A 20443-nucleotide genomic window follows, 5' to 3' on the forward strand; every position below is an offset into this window, starting at 1 on the left:
GTCTAAGGGATTCCAGTTCCGAGGGGAGAAATATTTTTGGGCGGTGGGGGGGAAGAAGGGGAACAGGGCAAGTCTGAGCCAAGGAAAAGGAGCTCAGGAACCATCCCCCAGCACTGAGGTGTCAGAGTCTGAGGAACCATCTCCCCAAGGGAGGTCCCGTTGCTTGGAGTACAAATAGGAGCCACAAGGGAATGAATCTGGGGGGGTGGAGGAGAAGAGAGGGAAAGAAGTCAGCTCTCTGCTTGAGAGGAAGTGGGGGCTGTGTACCCAATGACCACTGCATAGTAACTGAGTTACAGCCCCACCCTGGTTGGTGACTGGAGACTCGGATCCAGCTGAGGACTCAGTGTGATAGAGGACAAATGCCTGCAATATCCTAAACAAACCTTATTGAATTAGGTTTAATACATTTGGGGGGGTCCATTGTATTAAAAATGTAATTGATAGTGTGTTATTGTAGGATTGTCTGTAGCTTGGGGAAACATTAGGAACTTCAAAGAACTGTTTTGGACAATATGTGAGAAGTGGGTTTTCTAAAAGGTACTTGGGTGTAGCTTCAAAAAATCTCCCTAGGGAGAAAAAAACCATTGTCTGCTGATTACCTACTCCTTGAAACTCAGAGACCTCTGAACCGTATAAAGGCTGGACTAAATTTTTCACGAGTGTGCTAGTTCTGAGCTGAGGTTGTTAAGAACTTGTGACCACAGATGAGACCCCTCTGCTAGGTCTGAAGGGCTAATCACTGCCAGAACCCATGTCAGAGTTGGGATGATCTCTGGTAAGCTTATTAGCCTGCGTACTGCTTCTTTTAGTGTTTTCTGAGTAATGCTTTAGCCCTAAGAATAAATAAGCTTGCATAGAAAGAGCTTTGTGGTATCTTAAATGGGGCAGTCACATTTATTAGTCTCTGAAGAGAAACCAAGCAGGTCTGCTCAAGCAGTTTGTTTTATGCTGGGAATAACACAGTGAAGGCAGGGAACTGTTCAGCCTGGAGATACCCTAGTCAGCAGGGAGAGAGACACGCATCTCCACCCAAGAGAGGTGACAGCTGGGGAGCCGGAACCCTGAGAGTGGTGCCCTTGCTGAACACCTGAGGGGAAATACAGGTGCAATTGTGACATTCAGACCCCCTTGTTTTGATTGGGAGTTTCCCTCTCACCTTCTGCATCTTGAGCATGTCAATCCCAAAGTGAGCCAGGTGTTCAGCCAGGCTGGGATCCAGCACCATATCATCCTCATCATAGGAGTAAACGTCTGTGGGAAAACAGACAGGAAAGGGAAAGAAACTAGCTTATACCCCAACCACTCCCAGATCCCACCAACACCCACCTGTTCTTCCTCAAACAACCTGCTGCTAGGGGGAGGGAGCAACATAAAGTTCTCAGAGCTTTAAGGTCTAACAGACTAACTGTCTGAGCCAGTAATTTTCAAACTGCAGGTCGCAACCCAATACTGGGTTGCGGTGGCTCTGGTCAGCATCGCCGACCGGGCTGTTAAAAGACCCGGTCGGCGGTGCTGCCCGGCTAAGGCAGACTAGTTCCTACCTGTTCTGACACCGTGCTGGGCCCTGGAAGCGGCCAGCAGCAGGTCCGGCTCCTAGGTGGGGGGCCATGGGGCTCTGCGTGCTGCCCCCACCCTGAGCACAGGCCAATGGGAGCTGGGGGTGGGGAGCAGTGCCTGCGAACGAGAGCCGCGTGGAGCCGCTTGCGCACCTCTGCCTAGGAGCCAGACCTCCTGCTGGCCGTTTCTGGGGCGCAGCATGGTCCACGGTGCCAGGACAGGCAGGAAGCCTGCCTTAGCACCCCCGCTGCACCGCTGACTGGGAGCCATCTGAGATAACCCCATGCCCCAACCCCCTGCCCCAGCCCTGAGCCCCCCCCCGAAACCCAGAGCCCTTCCTGCACCCGAAGCCCCTCATCCCTGGCCCCACCCCAGAGCCTGAACCCCCAGCCAAGAGCCCTGACCCCCTCCTACACCCCTCATCCCCAGCTCCGTTGGGTCACGGTCATTAACAATTTTCTTCAACTGGGTCGCCAGAAAAAAAGTTTGAAAACCACTGGTCTGAGCAGTACTGTCCTAAGGTGGAAAGAATGGGGGACCCAAGTTCCCCAGAAGTGTGGGGTAAAGAAGAGGAGCAAACAACTTTGCCTTGGATTCTAGTACAAAGGCCCTGTGTGCCTGGCTAACAGAAGGGTGTTGCGCCATCCACCCCCCTTCCCTGTCCCAGACCACTAAAACAATGAGCACCCCCCATCCCAGGCTGGAGGGAAGAGGGAATACAGATAGCCCTTTCAAAGGCCCTCAAATTCCAAGGAAGGGGGCAGGGGAAGCACAGGGTTTCAGCAATTAGCTCATTGCCCCCTCCCCACAGGAAAGCCCAGTTGGTGGTGGCGGCAGCTAGTTGGTGGATGTCCTAGGCCACAGCATTGGCACACCCCAAAATCCCCCTCACTTGTTCTGTCAGGGGACCATGGTGCTCAGATTCAACCCATTCAGACGCCTGGCATCTGCAACTCCAGAGTCCCCCATCTCACCAGCCCCATCGGGGGTGATAGTTCCCAGTTTCACAGCCAGCGGGTAGCCAGTCTCCCGATAATGCTCAACTGCGTGGTTGTTGCCGCCACTGCCGTCGAAGTAGCGCCGGCCACACAGGATGGATCCATCAGTCATGTTGAGCCACAAGTTCTCACGCATGTCGCACTTGTTGCACTTCCAGCCACTGCCAGTAGGGGGAGAGAAAAGGAGCAGTCTATTCCCTGAAAGTACTCGCCCACCATGGCACAAGTAAAGGCTTTCGGGATTCCACCCCCCTCCTACTCCAGGAAGCAGAGGACCCGGGGAGACCTATAAGGCAGGAGTCAGTTGCAGTCAACCCCCCAGCCACAGAGTATCCAGGAATTTACCAGCTTGTATCACGGGCCACACCTTGATCAGGGAGAGGCCCACAGGAGAAACCCCCTCCACTGACAGAGCAACAGTCCCATCACAGCCCCAGAGAGGAAAGTTGTGTTGTGAAGTGTCCAGGGTGAGAGGGAACATGGCCAGGCTTGGTGCCAGACTTGGTGCCAGACTCACCACGGAGGGATGCGGACGCTGTTCTGTAGCTGGTGCAAAGAGAAAGCATGTTTGGAAACACGTCGAACTTCTCCATCCCATGCCTGTACCTCCTGCTTTCGCGAGGCTGAATCTGCTGTCAGGATAGCCTCAACCGCACTGGCAATCTGGAATTGGGGAGCAGGAGAAATAGGGGGATAAGAGCTCCACAACACCTACCCTTGCTATTCCAGACTTGGGCTCCCCACAAGGCTCTGCTAATGCCACTCCATTCTGCCCAGCCACCCCCTGCTATTCCAGTCCAGTCCCACAACATTACTGGATCCAATTTACAAAGTAGGAGAGTTCTACTCCATAAAAGCGCGCTTCCTGCAGACAGAAAATAAAGACCTACCCTGTCTTGGACCATGTCTGGCAGCCCCTCCAGCCCATCCCGTGGGATCTCCAGGTGCTCTGGGAAAATAACTATTTTTACGTCTTCATCATATTCAAACTTCTCCTCTGGGATGTCAAACCCACCTTCTATGCCTACAAGAGAAGGAACACTGCAGTAAGGAAAAGGCAAAGAATCTATAACCTAGCCAGCTTTCTTGCCTTATGGATGACAACCTGAGGGACGGGCTTTCCAGCCTTGATATTATGTGAACTAAGGAACTGTAGAGCTGTGACTAGCTCTGTCTAAGTCTATAGCAGTGGTTCCCAAACTGGGGTTCATGAACCCTTGAGGATTCACGAAATGTTACAGGGGGTTCTCGGGAAAAAATTCCCTAATGGCGGACAGAGCTGTCCCTAGGGACCCCGGGCAGCACGGGGCCAGCAGCCCAGAGCCCCTGGACTTCCAAAAGCTAAGCAGATCAAAGCAAGCACATCACACTGAGGAGATTTAAACTTCAAGATGCCTTATAAGAAATGGAAAGGAATGTAAAATTAAATAGGCAGCTAGTATTGTTTTTAAAATTATTATGAAGAACAAATTGAAGCTTTGTTGTAACGTGCGTTGTTTGCCTGGACTGCTCAAGGCCTGAATGCTTGTGTAGGAGGAACTCTTTGGCTTCTTAAATACCTTCATGCTGTTTCACATCTGATACTCTTTGATGAAACATAGGAGCCTTGTCTTATAACAGGCTTATTCAAAGTGATACAAGCTACAAAAGTGAGATCTTGGAAGAGTGTTGCCATTTTCATAATGTAATAAAAATACTGTAATGATAAATAATAATTAATAATAAATAGTGTGTAATAAGCATGTCATAAAACAAACTTTATTTCCAAGATCACTGCTTTTATAATTTATACTCAGGTAAAGGAGAAAATTCCTGGAAATATTCATTTTTAGGAGGGGTTTCACAAGACTTGACATTTTAGTGAAAGGGGTTTACAGGTTGTTAAAGTTTGGGAACCACTGGTCTATAGTGACATTAGCTAGGACAGAACCACTGGGGGGCATTCCTGCTCCTGATTCACGGATGTAAGGACCACTAACTGTAATTGGGGGACACAGTAAGAAATCCTTCCAAACCCAAGGGCCAGTGCACTCACTACCACTTCCAAAACACTTGGGTAAGGCAGAGTGCTCACTGCTCCTTGCACCTGCCACAAAGGGAGGCTTCCTGCTGTTCCAGTGTTTGAGGGCAGGATGTGGAAGTGCTTAGTTCAGGTCTCCCCCAGAAACGTTAGAGTTAGAAGAAGAAACCTCACAGACTTAGAGAAACTGGGAAATGCACAGTTCAAGTAGTTTCCCACACCCTCCCCTTTACTCCGTCCCCTTTGACATGTCAGCAGACAGGCACAGGCACTCTGCATAATGGAGACTCCAGTGTTACTTTCGAGCAGTCACTATCCACATATCAAAGAACAATGTTTGTGTGACTGAAAGCACCCCTGTATTCACCTTACACACTACTGTAATAATCTTTGTACAAAATATGCCCTGAGATATTTAAAAACTAGTAACACACTGATCATCAATATTCTTATGTAATGTATGTACAAAATGCATATTAAGAGTTATGCACATAAGCTGAAATTATGACTACAATGTGTTTACCAGACAAGTTGGGGGAGGGGGGCAAACTGGTTTCTCTAAGGACAAGATGATGCTTCTAGCCAGTTGTCATCAAAGTTGACTGGCAATCACTTGTCAACTGACCATTCTTTGGGGGCCAGGAACAGATTGATCTGCATTATAGCAAACAACATGGAACCTCTTACACCACGAGACTCCATGTCTCTGTCCACACAGCTGGAATGAACTTTATCTAGGAGTAACTGCAAGAAAATATTTTTCAAAGAGTGACTGGACTATAAAAGTGAGGGGCAAAAACACCCTGTGTGTGTGCACATTTTTTCTCTCTCCCCTCCCGCCCCCCAAGATGACAAAGGAACCAGCCCTTTGACTTTTTTGGGGGGGGGGGGGGGGAAAGAGAGAAGAGAGCCTGACTTGAGGATTTGGTCAGCTGTGTTGCTGGGAACCTGTGGTACAGATTTTACCTTGAACCAATTCTAGCTTGTTAAGTTTTAGCTAGGAAGCGTTTTATCTGTGTCTTTTGTAACCATTTCTGACTTTAATACTTTATAGCTGTATTCACTTAAAATCTCTCTTTGTAATTTAATAAACTTGTTTCTAATCTAAACCAATCCGGTGCTGTGTTTAAACTCAACTGTTTGGTAACGCCAGTTAAAGTAGCAAACTGTTGAATATTGACCCTTTACAGGGGCAACGGACCTTTAATATCTGAACTGCCCAAGAAAGGGCTGGCCAAACACTTTTGGGAAAATTCAGGACTGGTAGTGTGTTTGCGTCACCTGCAATTAGTAACCAAGGCTGGTGGAAGCCAGAGTGCTGACAGGCTGCTGGGGTCAGACCCACTGGATCAGGACTGCAGCTATACACAGACACTCAGGGTGTGACCTGCATGCAGTTAGGCTGTTTGTGAGCAGCCCAGGTTGGGAGCTACAACAGCAAAGCATTATGAGGCACCCATGGTTGCAGGGCACACAGTGACAACTCCTTACTGGTCTGAACTGCACCCTGGAATGTGACAGTTTGTTATGGAAAGATCAGATAGCCAAACTTTGACCTCAGCCCCCATGGGACTGTCATGAGGAATGTGCAGTTTGGACAAGGGTGGTGTAAGGGAGAAGTCACCCTAACTGAGCATTTCCTGGTTTTCTAACATTGGAGTTTGGGGATCTAAAGTCCTACATTCCCGAAGGGTACAGGGAGCAGACAGCACTTGGTTCAGGAACAACCTTAACCTGACCTTTTTTTGTAAGTGAATTTCCTTTGTTGTTGTTGTTTTTTTTAAAAGGCAAATGGTCAGGTTTCTAATGTCTCTCTCTGTCTCAACACAATGGTTCACTCTATTGTGGCAGGGGTGTCTAGTCTTTGCAGTCAATACTAGTTGTTACTTTGCTTGCCAGCAGGTTCAACTTCGCATCATCCTTGACCAGGACGGATTGATACAAAAAAAATCAAAGTGATTTAAATCAGCAAGCAGAAAACCTTGGTTGAAAATCATCCATTTTAATCTTGTTTTTACATTTGTATTTTTTAGTTAATTTCCTAAAGAAAGATTGATTCTCATTGATTGGTAACCATTAGAAATATGTTCATTTGTAACTAAATATAACCTTTACCCTGAATTTGATACTTCTTTTTGCTAACCAAGAGAATACACTGTATCTATACATGTTTATTTAAGCAGTTATATAGCTTAACAGTTATTCAGAGTCTTAATTTTTACATTATGCATCATTCACCATTTTTAGCTTCTCTTTTTTGGTAGATTACTTTTTTGCTTGTGATTTCTGTCAAGCTGCATTTGGATGGAAGTTGGAATTCAATTTAATGGGTACAAAACCAGCATTTTAAAACTATTTTATGCTAGTTAAATACAATTACCTTAAATGGATATATAAGAAAAAATAGGAAGTTTATCATAACACACTTTGCCTTTAAAACTGATTAAAGAAAGGAAGGATTATCTGTAGTTAATGAATTGAATGGACTGTTTTTGGTCGCCATGTATAAGATTTTAGAACTAGTAGATCTCATAGACTTTAAGGCCAGAAGGGACCATCATGATCATCTAGTCTGACCTCCTGCACATCACAGGCCAGAGAACCTCACCCATCCACTCCTGCAATAGGCCCATAACTTCCGACAGAAATACTGAAGTCCTCATATCTTGATTTAAAGACTTCAAGTTACAGAGAATCCGCCATTTGCTCTTATTCAAACCAACAAGTGACCCACCGTGCCCCATGCTGCAGATGTAGGTGAAAAATCCCCAGGACATCTACCAATCAGACCTGGGGGAAAATTCCTTCCCAACCTCAAATGTCCTCTCACACCACATTTTTATTCGTAGATTGGAAGAGAGGAAACAAATTTTCTTGCTTTTTCAACTCACAATCAGTTTTTAAACTTTACATGAAGTAGTTATTGAACTGGACTAGTTGAATAAATTGAAATAAAGAAAAAATTCTCTCTGCACCTGCAGAAGAGGCTACCGTGTCAAAAGCTGGTTTAGCACTTCAGCAAACTCTGGTCTAGGTGCTTAGCCAGTGACTTTCTCCAGTTCAGTGGTACGACTTTCTTTAAAACTTCAGCAACAAATACACAGTGCTTGAATATTTTTGTAATTTGAATTAATTTAAAAGATTATCGTACATTTAAGTCTTAACATAGGTTGCCAATTTAAAATTTAATTTGTAATAGGCATATTTTTTAAAATAACAAAATATTTAAATAAAAATCTGATTTTTTTTTTTAAATCATCCATTTTTACCCACCCTGTGGGGCAGGCCCTTTTACCCAGTGTTCTAGAAACAGCCACTATCTAAAAGAGCCTCCATTCCACAGCGCTTCCAAGAGCCATCGCCTGATTAAACAGAAGAGCCTAATCACTACTGACAATCAAAAATATACATTACAGTACACCAAGCACAATGCTTTCTCGCCCTCCACCTCCTCCAAATACCCCCTGAATGCAATGATATGATGATGCTGTTACACCAGCATAGTGACAGAGAGCTACAAACCTTGGTGGGTTCAGAAATACCAGGAACATAGTCAACTGAAAAACACAAGTCAGCACACTATCCCCAGGCTCTCCACATTCGCAAACATGCCTTCTCAGTATCTCTCCTGATGTATCCTTAGGGCTCCCAGTCCCTACAGAGAGTGCCATGCTCTTCCCCCACAAGGAGCGATTGGGAATGGGGAATCCCCAGAGCATTAGAAGTCCCTGAACCCTAAAACAAAATAGGCTACTAGGGTTTCAGGGTGGCCTTTCAGAGCTTCCTAAAGCTCTGATGGGGTGGTGGACCCCCCCTGTGAGCCTCAGGCTCGACAGGTGGGAGTGGCCCTCCAACAGCGTACCACAGGGATCCCAGTGATCTACTGAGGTGCTTATAAGCCCCCACTTCAGTACTGAACACCTCATAAACACTGATGGAATTATCCTACCCCCACTCCGTGAGGTAGAGAAGTCCTGTTGTCCCCCTGTAACAGATGGGGAATAGAGGCACAGAGACTAAGGCCTTGTCTACACTACAGGGGGGGGAAATCAATCTAAATTACTCAACTTCAGCTACGTGAATAACGTAGCTGAAGTCGACGTACTTAGATCTGCTTACTGTGGGGTCCATACTACGCTATGTCGATGGGAGACACTCACCCGTCGACTCCCCTTGCGCTTCTTGTTCAGAAAACCTTTTAATCAAGCGACCTCAAGGTTTCCCCAAACTCTACCCTAGCCCCTAACCTTGCATAGCAGTGTTCAAGCTGATCTATGTATGCAGACTTTAGAGAGGATGCAAATTCCAACTGTCAACAGAACTCCATTGTTACAGACTTGAACATAAAGCAACTCTCATCACTGCAGCAGGTTTTTAAACAGCTATCCTTCTTGGCCATTCCCGGATACGTGGACATTGGACTAGATGGGTCTCATCCAACACAGGGGCATGAAAGGAGAGAGTGAATGGCCGCCGGGCTAGACAGCTGTAGAGGTCTGATCTGGCACAGCAGGGAAACTGGGCTAGATGGAGTTGTTTTCTTACCAATAGCCAAGCGGGTGGGTTTCTTCCTGGGGGGGTCTCCAGCACTGGAGCTACTGTCTTCCTCCTTCTGTTTTAGAGGCAAGGAGAGAGAGGAGACAGTCAATAAGGAGGCCCAGCAGTATGAGGGTAGCCCAAAGCCTGTGGAACTGAGGCAGATACTGCAGGTGGAGAGAGATGGGGCAGGCAGCCAATACAATAACTAATTGAGTCAGAGCTCCAGAGTTGGGGTCCCATCGGGGGGGGACGGGACACCAGGTTGTGTTTCAGATGAGGGAAAGCCTCAGGTCTGAATGAACATGGAGCTGGATCCCTCTTCTCAGACTCAGAGCAGGTTTGGCAATGCAGTGTGTCCCCCAGCTCCAAGCACCCCATTCTTACCAGCTTGCGTGTTCTCTTGAGGTGCAGATAGACCCGATGGCCTGTTTTCCCATAGTACTTCTCTACATATTGCTTCCCGAAGCCCAGGAACGTGTTCATACAAATATACAGGCCCCCATCTGACTCCTAGGGGAGAAAGACAGACTGATAGGGAGACACGTCTCAGAGGGGCCAAAGGAAGGTGTTCAACAGAACAGAATAGACTTTTATCTTTAGTACGCTGGTTCTAATCCAGCTCCATTCAATGACTGCAAATCATGCCCATGTGTTAGCCATTCAGTGGCTGGTCTGAAAGGAGTTGTCAAGTCTCACTCTAGTTGCCAGCAAGATACGTATCTCCCACCACTATGAATGATTTGAAAATCCACTTGCCTGTTTATCCATAGTAGGAAGCTGAATCAGGCCAGACCCATAAACTTCTGAGGAGCTGTAGCCTCATTTAAAAAAGACTTTAGCACTTACAGTTGCAAAATATGACCCAGGCAAAACTGATGCAGCTACATCAACCTGTCTCTGCAGCTAGACGGATCTAGCGCTACTAATCTAGCTTTGCCAAATTGTTGCAGAGTGAAAGTTAACTAGAATCTTGTTTTTGGAACCTTGTGGGCAGCTGTGAAACAGACCAGGACAAGAATCAGGTCAGTCTCACGCTGCTGTGCTTGGCAACCTCCCAGCACCTACAGCACTGACGCTATTTAAAAGTGGTGGGCGAGGGCATGAGAGACACCTAAACATGGAGGCCAGGAAAGAGACAGAATAGCAGAGAATACCCAATCTGTGTCTCAGCAATCAGAAGGCTGAAATGGAGATAGAGACAAAAAATGGGATTCCCAAACAGAATTCAAATGCAGGGCTTGTGGAGGAAAAGAAGAGTCTTTCATTTCCTATTGCCTTGGACAGTGGGACCCAAAATCTTTTCATGTCTGTCTTTGATTAGTAGGTCTAATTCTTGTAGTGAAGTGAAGAGAAAAATAGACACTGAAGACAACATAAAAAGATCTAATTATATGAAAAAAAAGTGGAGTGAAGTCAGGAAGAGAGAAAAAAGGTAAAACAAAGTGAGAGACTGGCAGTAAGTTACATGTTAAGGGTGTTAGAAAATTGGTTGACAATGTTACAATTTGATACAAGAAAACATATCATACAACTGTACTCATCCATAGAAACTGCAATGACAGTGGCAATGCAGGTATTTTTCATCCTGGTTAGTAGGCTTAGCTCTTGACCAGTGGTGTCAAGTAATTTTTGAAGCCCTGATAGTGGGCACAAGTAAGCCTTATAGCTGGAAGCCTCAACAGTGAGTGTAAGGATTGAATGGACCACAGAGGCTGAACTCCCCTCCCCAGGAAGTGTTTAGCACTTTATCAGGGTGTGTACAGGGAGAGAAACTTGTTCTACTGCTACTCGGGCTGTCCCCAGTCAGGTGGGATAGAGACCTCCAATTCCCAGGGGCTGCCAATCAAGCACTTTAACCAACACTAACTTCCCAATGAAAAAATTGAACCATGTTTAAAAATGCCTGAGGCTGTAACTCCATTGGGTGAATGTGGCTGGAGGGAAAGGGAGGGGGAGAAGGGACACTGTTCTTTTAATCAAGTATCAGAGGGGTAGCCGTGTTAGTCTGAATCTGTAAAAAGCAACAGAGGGTCCTGTGGCACCTTTAAGACTAACAGAAGTATTGGGAGCATAAGCTTTCGTGGGTAAGAACCTCACTTCTCCCAATACTTCTGTTAGTCTTAAAGGTGCCACAGGACCCTCTGTTGCTTTGTTCTTTTAATGACACGGTACGGGGGTATCCCCCAGCTTTTGGGGCCAGGGAGAACTTTGTGTTCCAACCTAAGAGGATATAGGGTCCCTAAGACAACGTGAGCCCAGGGAGGTTCTGAGGGACTTTTAATTTTGGACCTTAGGGCTGGTTCAAACCCTTCAATTGCCTGGATGTATGTTCCACACCCTGGGGAAAGGGCTGGTTGTGCCCCCAGGAGATGATGGAGACCTCCCCCGCAAAGTGGGCCGGGGGTGTGGGTGTAAGGAACAGCAATAACTTCCTCCCCTCAAATCCCAGGAAGGAGAGCGTGCGCGTTCAAACCCGGCCTCCAGAGGGTGGGCAAGGGGATCAAGAATGAGGTCACCCCCTGTGGATGTTTCCGGGCCTGCGGGGTGGGGAGTGCTGGCAGACCAGCCGGGCTACGCCCACCAGCATGCACCGCGAGCAGCTCGGCCCGCCAGAGATGCCAACAGGGCAGCGGGGCGAGGAGCCCTCCGCGCCGCTTGTGGAGCGACTCTAGTCTCGGGGGCTGCAGCGCGGCTGGGCGGGCCCCTCGGACTCGCTCTGGGGAAGGGGTCAGCCGACTACAGTTCCCAGCATGCTCCGCACAGGAGAGCCGGCTCGGGTCTGCGCTCCCCAGCCCAGCGGGCGCTGAGGGAGCCGGGACGCCCCGCGGTGAGTCAGCAGGAGAAGCCCGCGTAGCCGCTGCCGGGGCGGCAGAAAGGCAGAACTCCGCGGGCAGCACTGGAGCGGAGAGAACTACAGCCCCCAGCACACCTCGCCCACGAACGGGGCCAGGACCCAGGGCTGGCTGGGAGTTGTAGTCCTCGCAGCCGCACTCAATTGAGCCGAACAGAGCTCTCATCCATGGAAGACTTCATGTCCCAGCATGCCCCACGCGGGCCGGTCCCTAGGGCCCAGGCGCGCTGAGGATCAGGCCGGAGAGCAGGCGGCCTCATGGGTGAAGGGGAGAACAGATGCCGGGAGCGCTTACCGGTGTATCGAAGGAAAAGGCGCATTCCTCCTTATGGACCCGGTCCCCAGCCTTGGGCACGCGGATAGCCGGCAGTACCGATAGCAACGCCTCACTCAGCTCCGCCATGACAGCGGCTCCCTGCAGCACCGCCCGCAGCCCCACCCTGACCAATCACAGACCTTCGTTGTCAGAGACTAGTTAGCCAATCCCATTCCACGCAGGCGCACAAGCAGAGAGGTAGGGCTACCGTTAACCGCTCCGCCCCCTTCGTTCCAAGGCCAGCCCTGCTCACCCTATCAAAATTGCCCTTTGTATACGGACAGCCACCTGGGACAATCTAGGTAGAGACGTCTAAACCTCCAGCCAATGCAAGCGCAAGAGTCACTTGGGGTGGAGTCGCTTGGAGATTGACGGAGGGAAAGCCAATGAGCCCCGGAAGCCTAACGACCCCGCCAATAGAAAATGATAAAGTGCTAGGCCAGTAAATAGCCAATCAGATTGGAAAAAAATAAATTCCAGCGAATAGGAAACAGAGAGGGAGGAAATATGGTCTTTATGAATGATGTTGCGCTAAGGTTTTGGCTGTCCCACCAATGGGAGGTTAAGAGGTGGGATTACGGAGTGATTGGCAATAAGATTGGCCAATGAGCGCGCATCACAGGAAGCCTGGTGTATATTGGGGGCGGGAGTGCTCCACCTTCGGGAGGGAGCGAACGGCAGCTGTTGGGGCCAATGGGGGTGCGGGGCCGGGCGCGGCTAGGGCGGGAGATTTGAATCACGGCGGAGACAGGGCCCGAGGTGAGGTGAGGTGAGGCGAGGCGGGCGTCGCCGGCGGAGTGTCAGCTCTTCCCGGGCTGTGTGCGGGCCCCCGCGGCGCTAGCGAGGGGAGGGGCCAGGCCGGCCGGCCGGCCCCCAGCAGCGGGGTCAGCCCCAGGGCCCGGCTGCTGCTGCCCGGCGTCCCTGCCGCAGGGTGGTGAGGGGAGATGCGGGAAGCCAGCCCTACCCAGCACCTGAGCAGGCGGAGGGCCGCCTCCAGCTCCCCTGCTCAGCAGCGGAGGGGTTGGTGTATCGGTGCCGCGGGTGGTGCCTGCGGGTAACTCCGCAGCATTTCCATTTTCCTCAGGGCTCCCTGCTGAAGGCGGACTCGGGCGTGGAGGACTCGTCACTCCTGGTGCCCGCAGCCATGGGGGCTGCTGAGAGCTTCCCTGTTACACCCACTTCGAAACCCTTCCTCAACAAACACCTGGCACACGTCAGCGACCCCCGGTCCCCCACACCTGGGATCCTGAGGACCCCCATTGAGGTAAGAGGCGATCAGGTTCATCCTGCCTCCCCCAGCCCCAGTCTGACTAAAAACAGGACTATCCAGTCTGGTGTCCTTCCCCTCCCTGCCCATCTCACTCAGTATGTCTCACCCAGACCAGTGGGCCTGTCTAGTCCTCTGCTTTTCATCTGAGAAGGATCTGAACATCACAGTTCTGCTTTGTCTTTGCCCACTGTGCATCTGTCTCCCTGCTCTGGTCACAGTTTGTGAGCTATGTCCATTTGTGCCTGGCTCCATCTCTTTCTCAGGTGGAGAGCTCCCCTCAGAGAAGCCCCTTGGCTGAGTCCAAGGAAGCGGTGAGGGCAACTGAACAGATCCAGAGTTGGGACCCTCGATCGCCAACCCTCGGCATCTCACGCACCCCTATGAAGTCTGTGATGGCTGGTAAGTATATGTCTTCTCTTGGAATGTGGCTTGTTGTATGGACAGATCAGGGTTTCGGGCAGAATCATACTCTTCAGTCCATTTCTTGGGGGATCTGTACCTTTTCCTTATGGAGACCACTCCCCAGACTCCCAGATCCCTCAGGACTGGAGATGGTTCCTGAGCTCCTTTCCTTGGTTCAGTGTACCCTGTTCACATCCTGCCTCCTAACCACCACAATTCCCTCAGGTTTTGTGCCCTTCAGATATTTACAGATGATTCTTCTTTTATTCTTGGCTCTGGTGAGCTGGGTGAACTTAGCTCTTGAGGTCTCCCACCAGAATTTCACCACTCTGGCTCCCTGAGCATTTCTTAATTCTTCTCTGAGCACACTTCAGTTTGTCACTATCTTTCTGAGATTGTAGGCTCCAGAGCTGAGTACAGTATCTCAGGTGGGGTCTTGCCCCCTCCCCAGGGTCTGATAAGGTGTCTTATCCTCGCCTTCTCCCTAGACACCATAAATTGTTTGGTGAAGCAGCTCAGCGAGGCCTTTGGGGCAGAGACCATGGAGCACGAGTCACTGCTGGAAAAGCCATTAGACCAGGGGCCAAATCTTGGAGCTGCCTGTGTTCCAGGGGAGGAGACAAATGGAAAGAACCCTCAGGGGGAAGGCTCTGCCAGGGTTGTGTCTCAGGAAAAGATCCCAATGCGGGGTGAGGAGAAGCAGCCACCTTCCAACACTTGTGCTCAGCCTGTAATGAGACCAGCTCGCTTCACTGACCCACCCCGCACCTCTGGTAAGTGTATGGGTTTGGGGCCTCCCCTGGTGTGGGGATTGGTGGTTCTGGGGAACTGACAGGGGCCTCTGTTGTGGTCACCCAATGGGGAATATGATTAAGGAGGTGAGAGGGGCCAGGATGTGAAGAGGGCCTCAGTGTGGGGTGAGGGGGGTCTAGAGCAAGTGTGAGGGATCTCCCTTAAAGGTCATAAAGGGAAGTAGTGTGTTTGCGTGTGTCCTCAGGAAAAGTGAGTTAATCCTAGAAAGCAGCAGCATTGGCCCCCTCTTGCAGGCTGTGAGGGGCACAGGGAGTATGTGGGCAAGGAAATGAACTTAAGGTTCAGCTGGAATAGTGGAATCTTGCAGAGATGTAAGAGTGGAAAACCCCAGGGTCCTAGTCTAGTTCTGAAAGGGGAGAACATGTGGACAGACAGACTAGTCCTGGACCCAACTCCCCCAGCCACCTCCCCAGAGCCTTTCTGGTTTGCTTCTCCATAACAGTTTTGTGCATCTCATCCTGTCCTACAGACGTCAGTTGCTGTCTTCATCACCCTACCCCTGCTTCCTTCCACCCCTTTATATTCCGGATGAAGCACACCCACTGTCTCCTTTCCCTGTCACCAGCTCCCTGCTGTTAATTCCCTGCCTCCCCCCCTCTCTGTTGTGTTTTAATTGGCTGTTAAGTCACCAGGACCAGATGGTATTCACCCAAGAGTTCCAAGGGAACTCAAATGTGAAATTGCAGAACTACTAATTGTGGTTTGTAACCCATCATTTAAATCAACTTTTGAACCGAATGACTTGAGGATAGCTAATGTAATGCCAATTTTTTAAAAGGGCTCCAGAGGTGATCCTGGTAATTACAGGGGAGTAAGCCTGGCTTCAGTGCCGGGTAAAGTGGTTGAAACTATAGTAAAGAACAAAATTGTCAGACACATAGATGAACATAATTTGTTGGGGAAGAATCAACATAGTTTTTGTGAGACATGATTTCCCTTTACCAATCTACTAAAATTCTTTGAGGGGGTCAACAAGCATGTGGATAAGGGGGATCCAGTGGATATAGTGTACTTAAATTTTCAGAAAGCCTTTGACAAGGTCCCTCACCAAAGGCTCTTAAGCAAAGTAAGATGTCATGGGATAAGAGGGAAGGTCCTCTCATGGATTAGTAACTGGTTAAAAGATAGGAAACAAAGGGTAAAAATGAATGGTCAGTTTTCAGAATGGAGAGAGGTAAATAGTGGTGTCTCGCAAGGATCTGAACTGGGACCAGTACTATTCAATATATTCATAAATAATCTGGAAAAAGGGGTAAACAGAGAGGTGGCAAAATTTGCAGATGATACAAAACTACTCAAGATACTAGACTTCTGTCCAAAGCAGACTGTGAAGTGCTACAAAGGGAACTCACAAAACTGTGTGACTGGGCAACAAAATGGAAGATGAAATTCAATGTTGATAAATGCAACGTAATGGACATTGGAAAACACAATCCCAACTATACATATAAAATGATGGGGTCTAAATTAGCTGTTACCAATCAAGAAAGAGATCTTAGAGTCATTGTGGATAGTTCTCTGAAAACATCCACTCAATGTGCAGCGGCAGTCAAAAAAGCGAATAGAATGTTGGGAAACCTTAAGAAAGGGATTGATAAGACAGAAAATATAATATTGCCTCTATATAAATCCACGGTATGCCCACATCTCAAATACTACGTACAGATGTGGTTGCCCCATCTCAAAAAAGAGATATTGGAATTGGAAAAGGTTCAGAAAAGGGCAATAAAAATGATTTGGGGTATGGAACAGCTGCCATATGAGGAGAGATTAATAAGACTGGGACTTTTTAGCTTGGAAAAGAGACAACTAAAGGAGGATATGATAGAGGTCTATAAAATCATGACTGATGTGGAGAAAGTAAATAACTAAGTGTTATTTACTCCTTCTCATAACACAAGAACTAGGGGTCACCAAATGAAATGAATAGGCAGCAGGTTTAAAACAAACGGAAGTATTTTTTTTTCACACAGTCAACCTGTGGAACTCTTTGCTAGAGGATGTTGTGAAGACCAAGACTATAACAAGGTTAAAAAAAGAACTAGATAAGTTCATGGAGGATAGGTCCATCAATGGCTACTAGCGAGGATGGACAAGGATAGTGTCCCTAGCCTCTGTTTGCCAGAAGCTGGGAATGGGCAACAGAGAATGGATCACTCAATGATTGCCTGTTCTGTTCATTTCCTCTGGGACATCTGGCATTGGCCACTGTTGGAAGACAGAATACTGGGCTAGATGGGCCTTTGGTCTGACCCAGCATGGCTGTTATGTTGGAGAAAAGGGGAAAGATGCATGATAAAAAGCATTGCTTGTTTTAAGTGGAGGGCATTTAACTGGTAAGGTTGATCAACTGCTACTGGGTTGAGAGGCACGGTTTGTGGTGTGCCTCAGCCAGAGATGGCAGTTTGCCCAAGGGAATGTCTATGGGGTGAGAGGTGAAGGGCCTGTAATATGGGAGCACAGTTTGGAGAGGATGTTTCTTCTATGTGTGGCAGGACCTGTGTCCTTGCTTATGAGCATGGGGAGAAGCTCTAGCAGGTGGCAATCACAGAGCAGAGGGACCCCATAGCCCTCAGGAGGGGAGAGTAGCAAAGGATTGGCGCATGTGGGAGATGACAGTGAGATTATTTAACCATTGGACCAATTTACCTATATGTGGGGTGGATTTGAGTCTTTTAAAACAGGATTGAGCTCTTTCTAAATAAGATGCTCTAGTTCACTCACAAGTCATTGGGTGGTGCAGGAGTCACTTGCAGAAATTCTCTGGCCTGTGCTATGCAGGAGGTCAGACTAGATTATCATAAAGGGCGGAAAGGACTATAAAACTGCTGAACCTCTAACTGAATTGCAGCTGCTATTGATTGCATCTTTCTCTCTCTCCAGGGGGCAAACCCACAAGACGCAAGGCCAGCAACAAAGTCTTGGCAGTCTCTGGTGGTACCGGGCGCTCTCCCCTCAGCATCCTACAAGACGACAATTCCCCGAGTACTCTCACTCCTCGCCAGGTGATGCTTAGTGGGAGTCTTGCGGGATGAGGCATTAGGACCCCATAAGGGGCAGAGTGGGGGTGGAGCCCCTTCAGGTTCTAAACACCTCATGAGCTCAGTTCAGAATTGTTTTCCCAAACAATGGGGCTCCAGGCCCTTTGGAGAGATGATTTGGGCTCACAAACCCCTCAGTGCTGAGGGTTGGTTTCTAAGTTCCTTTTCAGTCTTATCCTCTTAACCTGCCAAGCCCCCATCCCTCACCCCCCAGATTTGAGCCTCCTCAGACACTTGCAGATGATCCTCTCACCATATCATGGCTTTGCCATGCTGGGTATACCTTCCTCTTTGAATCTCTCCCCAGACCCTGGCAAGGAGGTGATTGCTAGCCCCTGTGGGATGTATCAAGATGCAGGTGCAGCCAGGGGGATTTTAAAATGTTTGTTTACCGCATGACCCCTGCATATTCCTGAGCTCTGCCTACCTTTAAAGGACTGAGGGGCCTAGAGCTGGGTGCAGTATCTCATGTAGGGTCTCATCAGAGCCCCAGAGAGGAACACTTCAGACTAACTTGCCTTTGCACTAAGTAATTTTCTCTCCTCTCCAGGGTAAGAGGCACCCATTGCTGGCAGAGAACCTGGGGGAGTGGAAGGAGGTGGCAGCAGATCCAGGGTGCAGCCTCAAATCAGGGGGCCGTGACTGGAATGATTTGAACAAAGAGAATCAACACTGTCATTTGGTGGAGAATTAAAGGGTTTGGGGGGTCCCCTTTCCCTTGGACTCCTGACAATAACCCTTTCTTCTATCTGTGCTTCTGGAATGGAGCCTTCTAAGGACAAAGGATCCTGCTCTTTTGGGTAGGGACACCCTGGGCCTGTAGTCTCTTCTCACCCAATCTTTTCAGGCGGAGAGGATGAACAGTACTTCCTTTTCTCTCCCCTAATTTTATGCATATCTCTTTTCACATACAGGCTTCTGTGCTATGTGGCTGTTGGTCTCTGAAACCTCACTTGCACTGCCTCAATTTATAAGCCCATGCATGTGGTTAATAAACACACTTTAAAGACCATCTGGCTGCACCAGTGTCTTGCTGCATCCTGCCTGGGCTAGCAGTCACCTCCTTGCCCAGTGCCTGTCCAGTTCAGCTGTTGCTGAATCTTGGGCCCAAAACAATTTGGTTCGTATGGCAGAAATCCCCCACCAACCCTGAAGAGAAGCAGAGACTGATCTCCAGCATTCAATGGCATATGCCATTTAAGCCAGGGTCTGTGACGTGCTAAGAGCGGTAGTCACTAGTGGGAGCTACACCTACTTTGAAGTGAGAAGAGCTATTCTGGGGCTGGGGGGTACCTCCCTCTGGGACGAGAATATGGCATGCTGGGAGTTGTACCCCTCCACTCGTGAGCATTGCATGCTGGGTGTTGTCTCTTTGGTATGCTAGTTTCTGTTGTAAGTGTGGTCATAACCTCTTTATTGCTGCCTCTGGCATCTCATATGGTTAGGTCCTTTCTTAGCTACAACAAACTGGGACCCCAGGAAGGTGTCGGCTGGCTGGCTCAGAATTTCCTGAGCTTGATGGAGGGGCCTTCCCAAATCCTCAGCTCCCTGAGAGGCTTTCAGTGGCTGACGGTAGCAAATCTCAATCTCCTGCTCCCAACTTGATCCCTTGTGTACTCCAGAGGGAGCAACCAAGTGTTTGGCATGGGGTGGAAGTAGGTGGGAGACTGCATAGTCCTCCCAGGGTACCAAGAGAGGGGGAGGCCCTTGACTTCTCCCTCCCCTGGGGCCTGCCTCTGGGAGTGAGGGGCTAGAGCTGAGTGCAGTAGACATGTAGGAGTTCCCAGATGATTATCCCCTGTGTTCCCAAGCATTATTTGCAGTAGCCTAGTCCAGTGTCTGTCTCAAATGATGCAGCACATGCATCTCACTTGATCTTTTTATTTTGCCTGAAACTCCTGTATGATAGTTACATCTTGAAAGTAGGGGCTGAGGTGGTCTACAAGCTAATGCAAGTGCAATACACGGCACATGTGGATGAGGGGAGGGGGACAGCTACAGGAATATAAATAAAAATAAATTAACATTTCCCTGTCCTTGATGCCCTAGATGGGGCAGTGAACTCCCCTCCCCCATTTGATGCATAGATAAAACTGGGCTAACTGGTGGGGGGAGGGAGTCCCACAGAAATTAGCCCCTCTTAGCAAAGCTCAATGCAGAGTCCTAGCTGGCTAAAATCTCTTCTCTCTACCCCCGTGTGCAAGGAGGAGGGTTTCTCTCTTTGGGAGGATTAGGGGAGGTGTGTCTGGAGCAATGGTTGTAGTTATATAGTGGAGGGGGGTCCCTGCCTCAAGGTAGAGGTCTTTTTCAGGGAACGGTGTTTGTCTTTCTGGTGGGTGATTGGGGTGGGGGGACAATGTAGGGATAAAATGGTGTGGAGTCAGTTGGGGGAGGAATGGGTGTCATTGGGTGTGCAATGCAAGGTCCTAAAGCTTGTGAAACAGTCTCACTTATCTGGGGTCCTACAACCTGTCCCAGGCTGAAAGCCTTATGGCATATTTAGGAATTGGGTTGGGGGGAACAGCTAATGGAGGGCTCCTTTCCCTCAGAGAGAGACTCAGAGAGAGACATGCCTGTGACTAACAGGTAGAAATACCAATTGTGCTCAACTGACAATGTGTTTGTTGTAAACA

The 20443-nt window shown here is 48.8% G+C and overlaps 2 protein-coding genes across 6 annotated transcripts in view; one reads left to right on the forward strand and one right to left on the reverse strand.

Moving 5' to 3' along the window:
* The window catches only part of USP5 (ubiquitin specific peptidase 5), a 24533-nt gene extending 12075 nt beyond the window's left edge, over positions 1–12458 (reverse strand). For 3 of the 5 annotated variants that reach the window (XM_065397411.1, XM_065397410.1, XM_065397409.1), the window contains exons 1-7: positions 12264–12458; positions 9502–9627; positions 9124–9190; positions 3449–3582; positions 3076–3221; positions 2535–2719; positions 1160–1254 (exon numbers count right to left, since the gene is read on the reverse strand). In XM_065397411.1, the coding sequence (XP_065253483.1) occupies positions 1160–1254; positions 2535–2719; positions 3076–3221; positions 3449–3582; positions 9124–9190; positions 9502–9627; positions 12264–12371 (861 nt within the window). In that variant the 5' untranslated portion in view covers positions 12372–12458. The remainder of the gene's footprint in view (positions 1–1159; positions 1255–2534; positions 2720–3075; positions 3222–3448; positions 3583–9123; positions 9191–9501; positions 9628–12263) is intronic. The other 2 variants (XM_065397413.1, XM_065397412.1) reach the window with 1 other exon arrangement.
* On the forward strand, positions 12422–18818 carry CDCA3 (cell division cycle associated 3). Its single transcript, XM_065397417.1, has 6 exons — positions 12422–12482; positions 13369–13548; positions 13818–13953; positions 14445–14729; positions 17653–17774; positions 18361–18818. The coding sequence occupies exons 2-6, from the start codon at positions 13429–13431 to the stop codon at positions 18502–18504; spliced, it is 807 nt and encodes a 268-aa protein (XP_065253489.1). The 5' UTR covers positions 12422–12482; positions 13369–13428; the 3' UTR covers positions 18505–18818.
* The last annotated feature ends 1625 nt before the right edge of the window (positions 18819–20443 follow it).

The sequence above is a fragment of the Emys orbicularis genome, chromosome 1 (genome assembly GCF_028017835.1).
Source record: "Emys orbicularis isolate rEmyOrb1 chromosome 1, rEmyOrb1.hap1, whole genome shotgun sequence".
Lineage (NCBI taxonomy): Eukaryota > Metazoa > Chordata > Testudines > Emydidae > Emys > Emys orbicularis.

Coding starts and splice junctions, on each gene's coding strand:
- CDCA3 (XM_065397417.1), top strand. CDS start 13,429: ATGGGGGCTGCTGAGAGCTTCCCTGTTACACCCACTTCGAAACCCTTC. Junction 13,549..13,817: donor TCCTGAGGACCCCCATTGAG/GTAAGAGGCGAT, acceptor TCTCTTTCTCAG/GTGGAGAGCTCCCCTCAGAG. Junction 13,954..14,444: donor TATGAAGTCTGTGATGGCTG/GTAAGTATATGT, acceptor CCTTCTCCCTAG/ACACCATAAATTGTTTGGTG.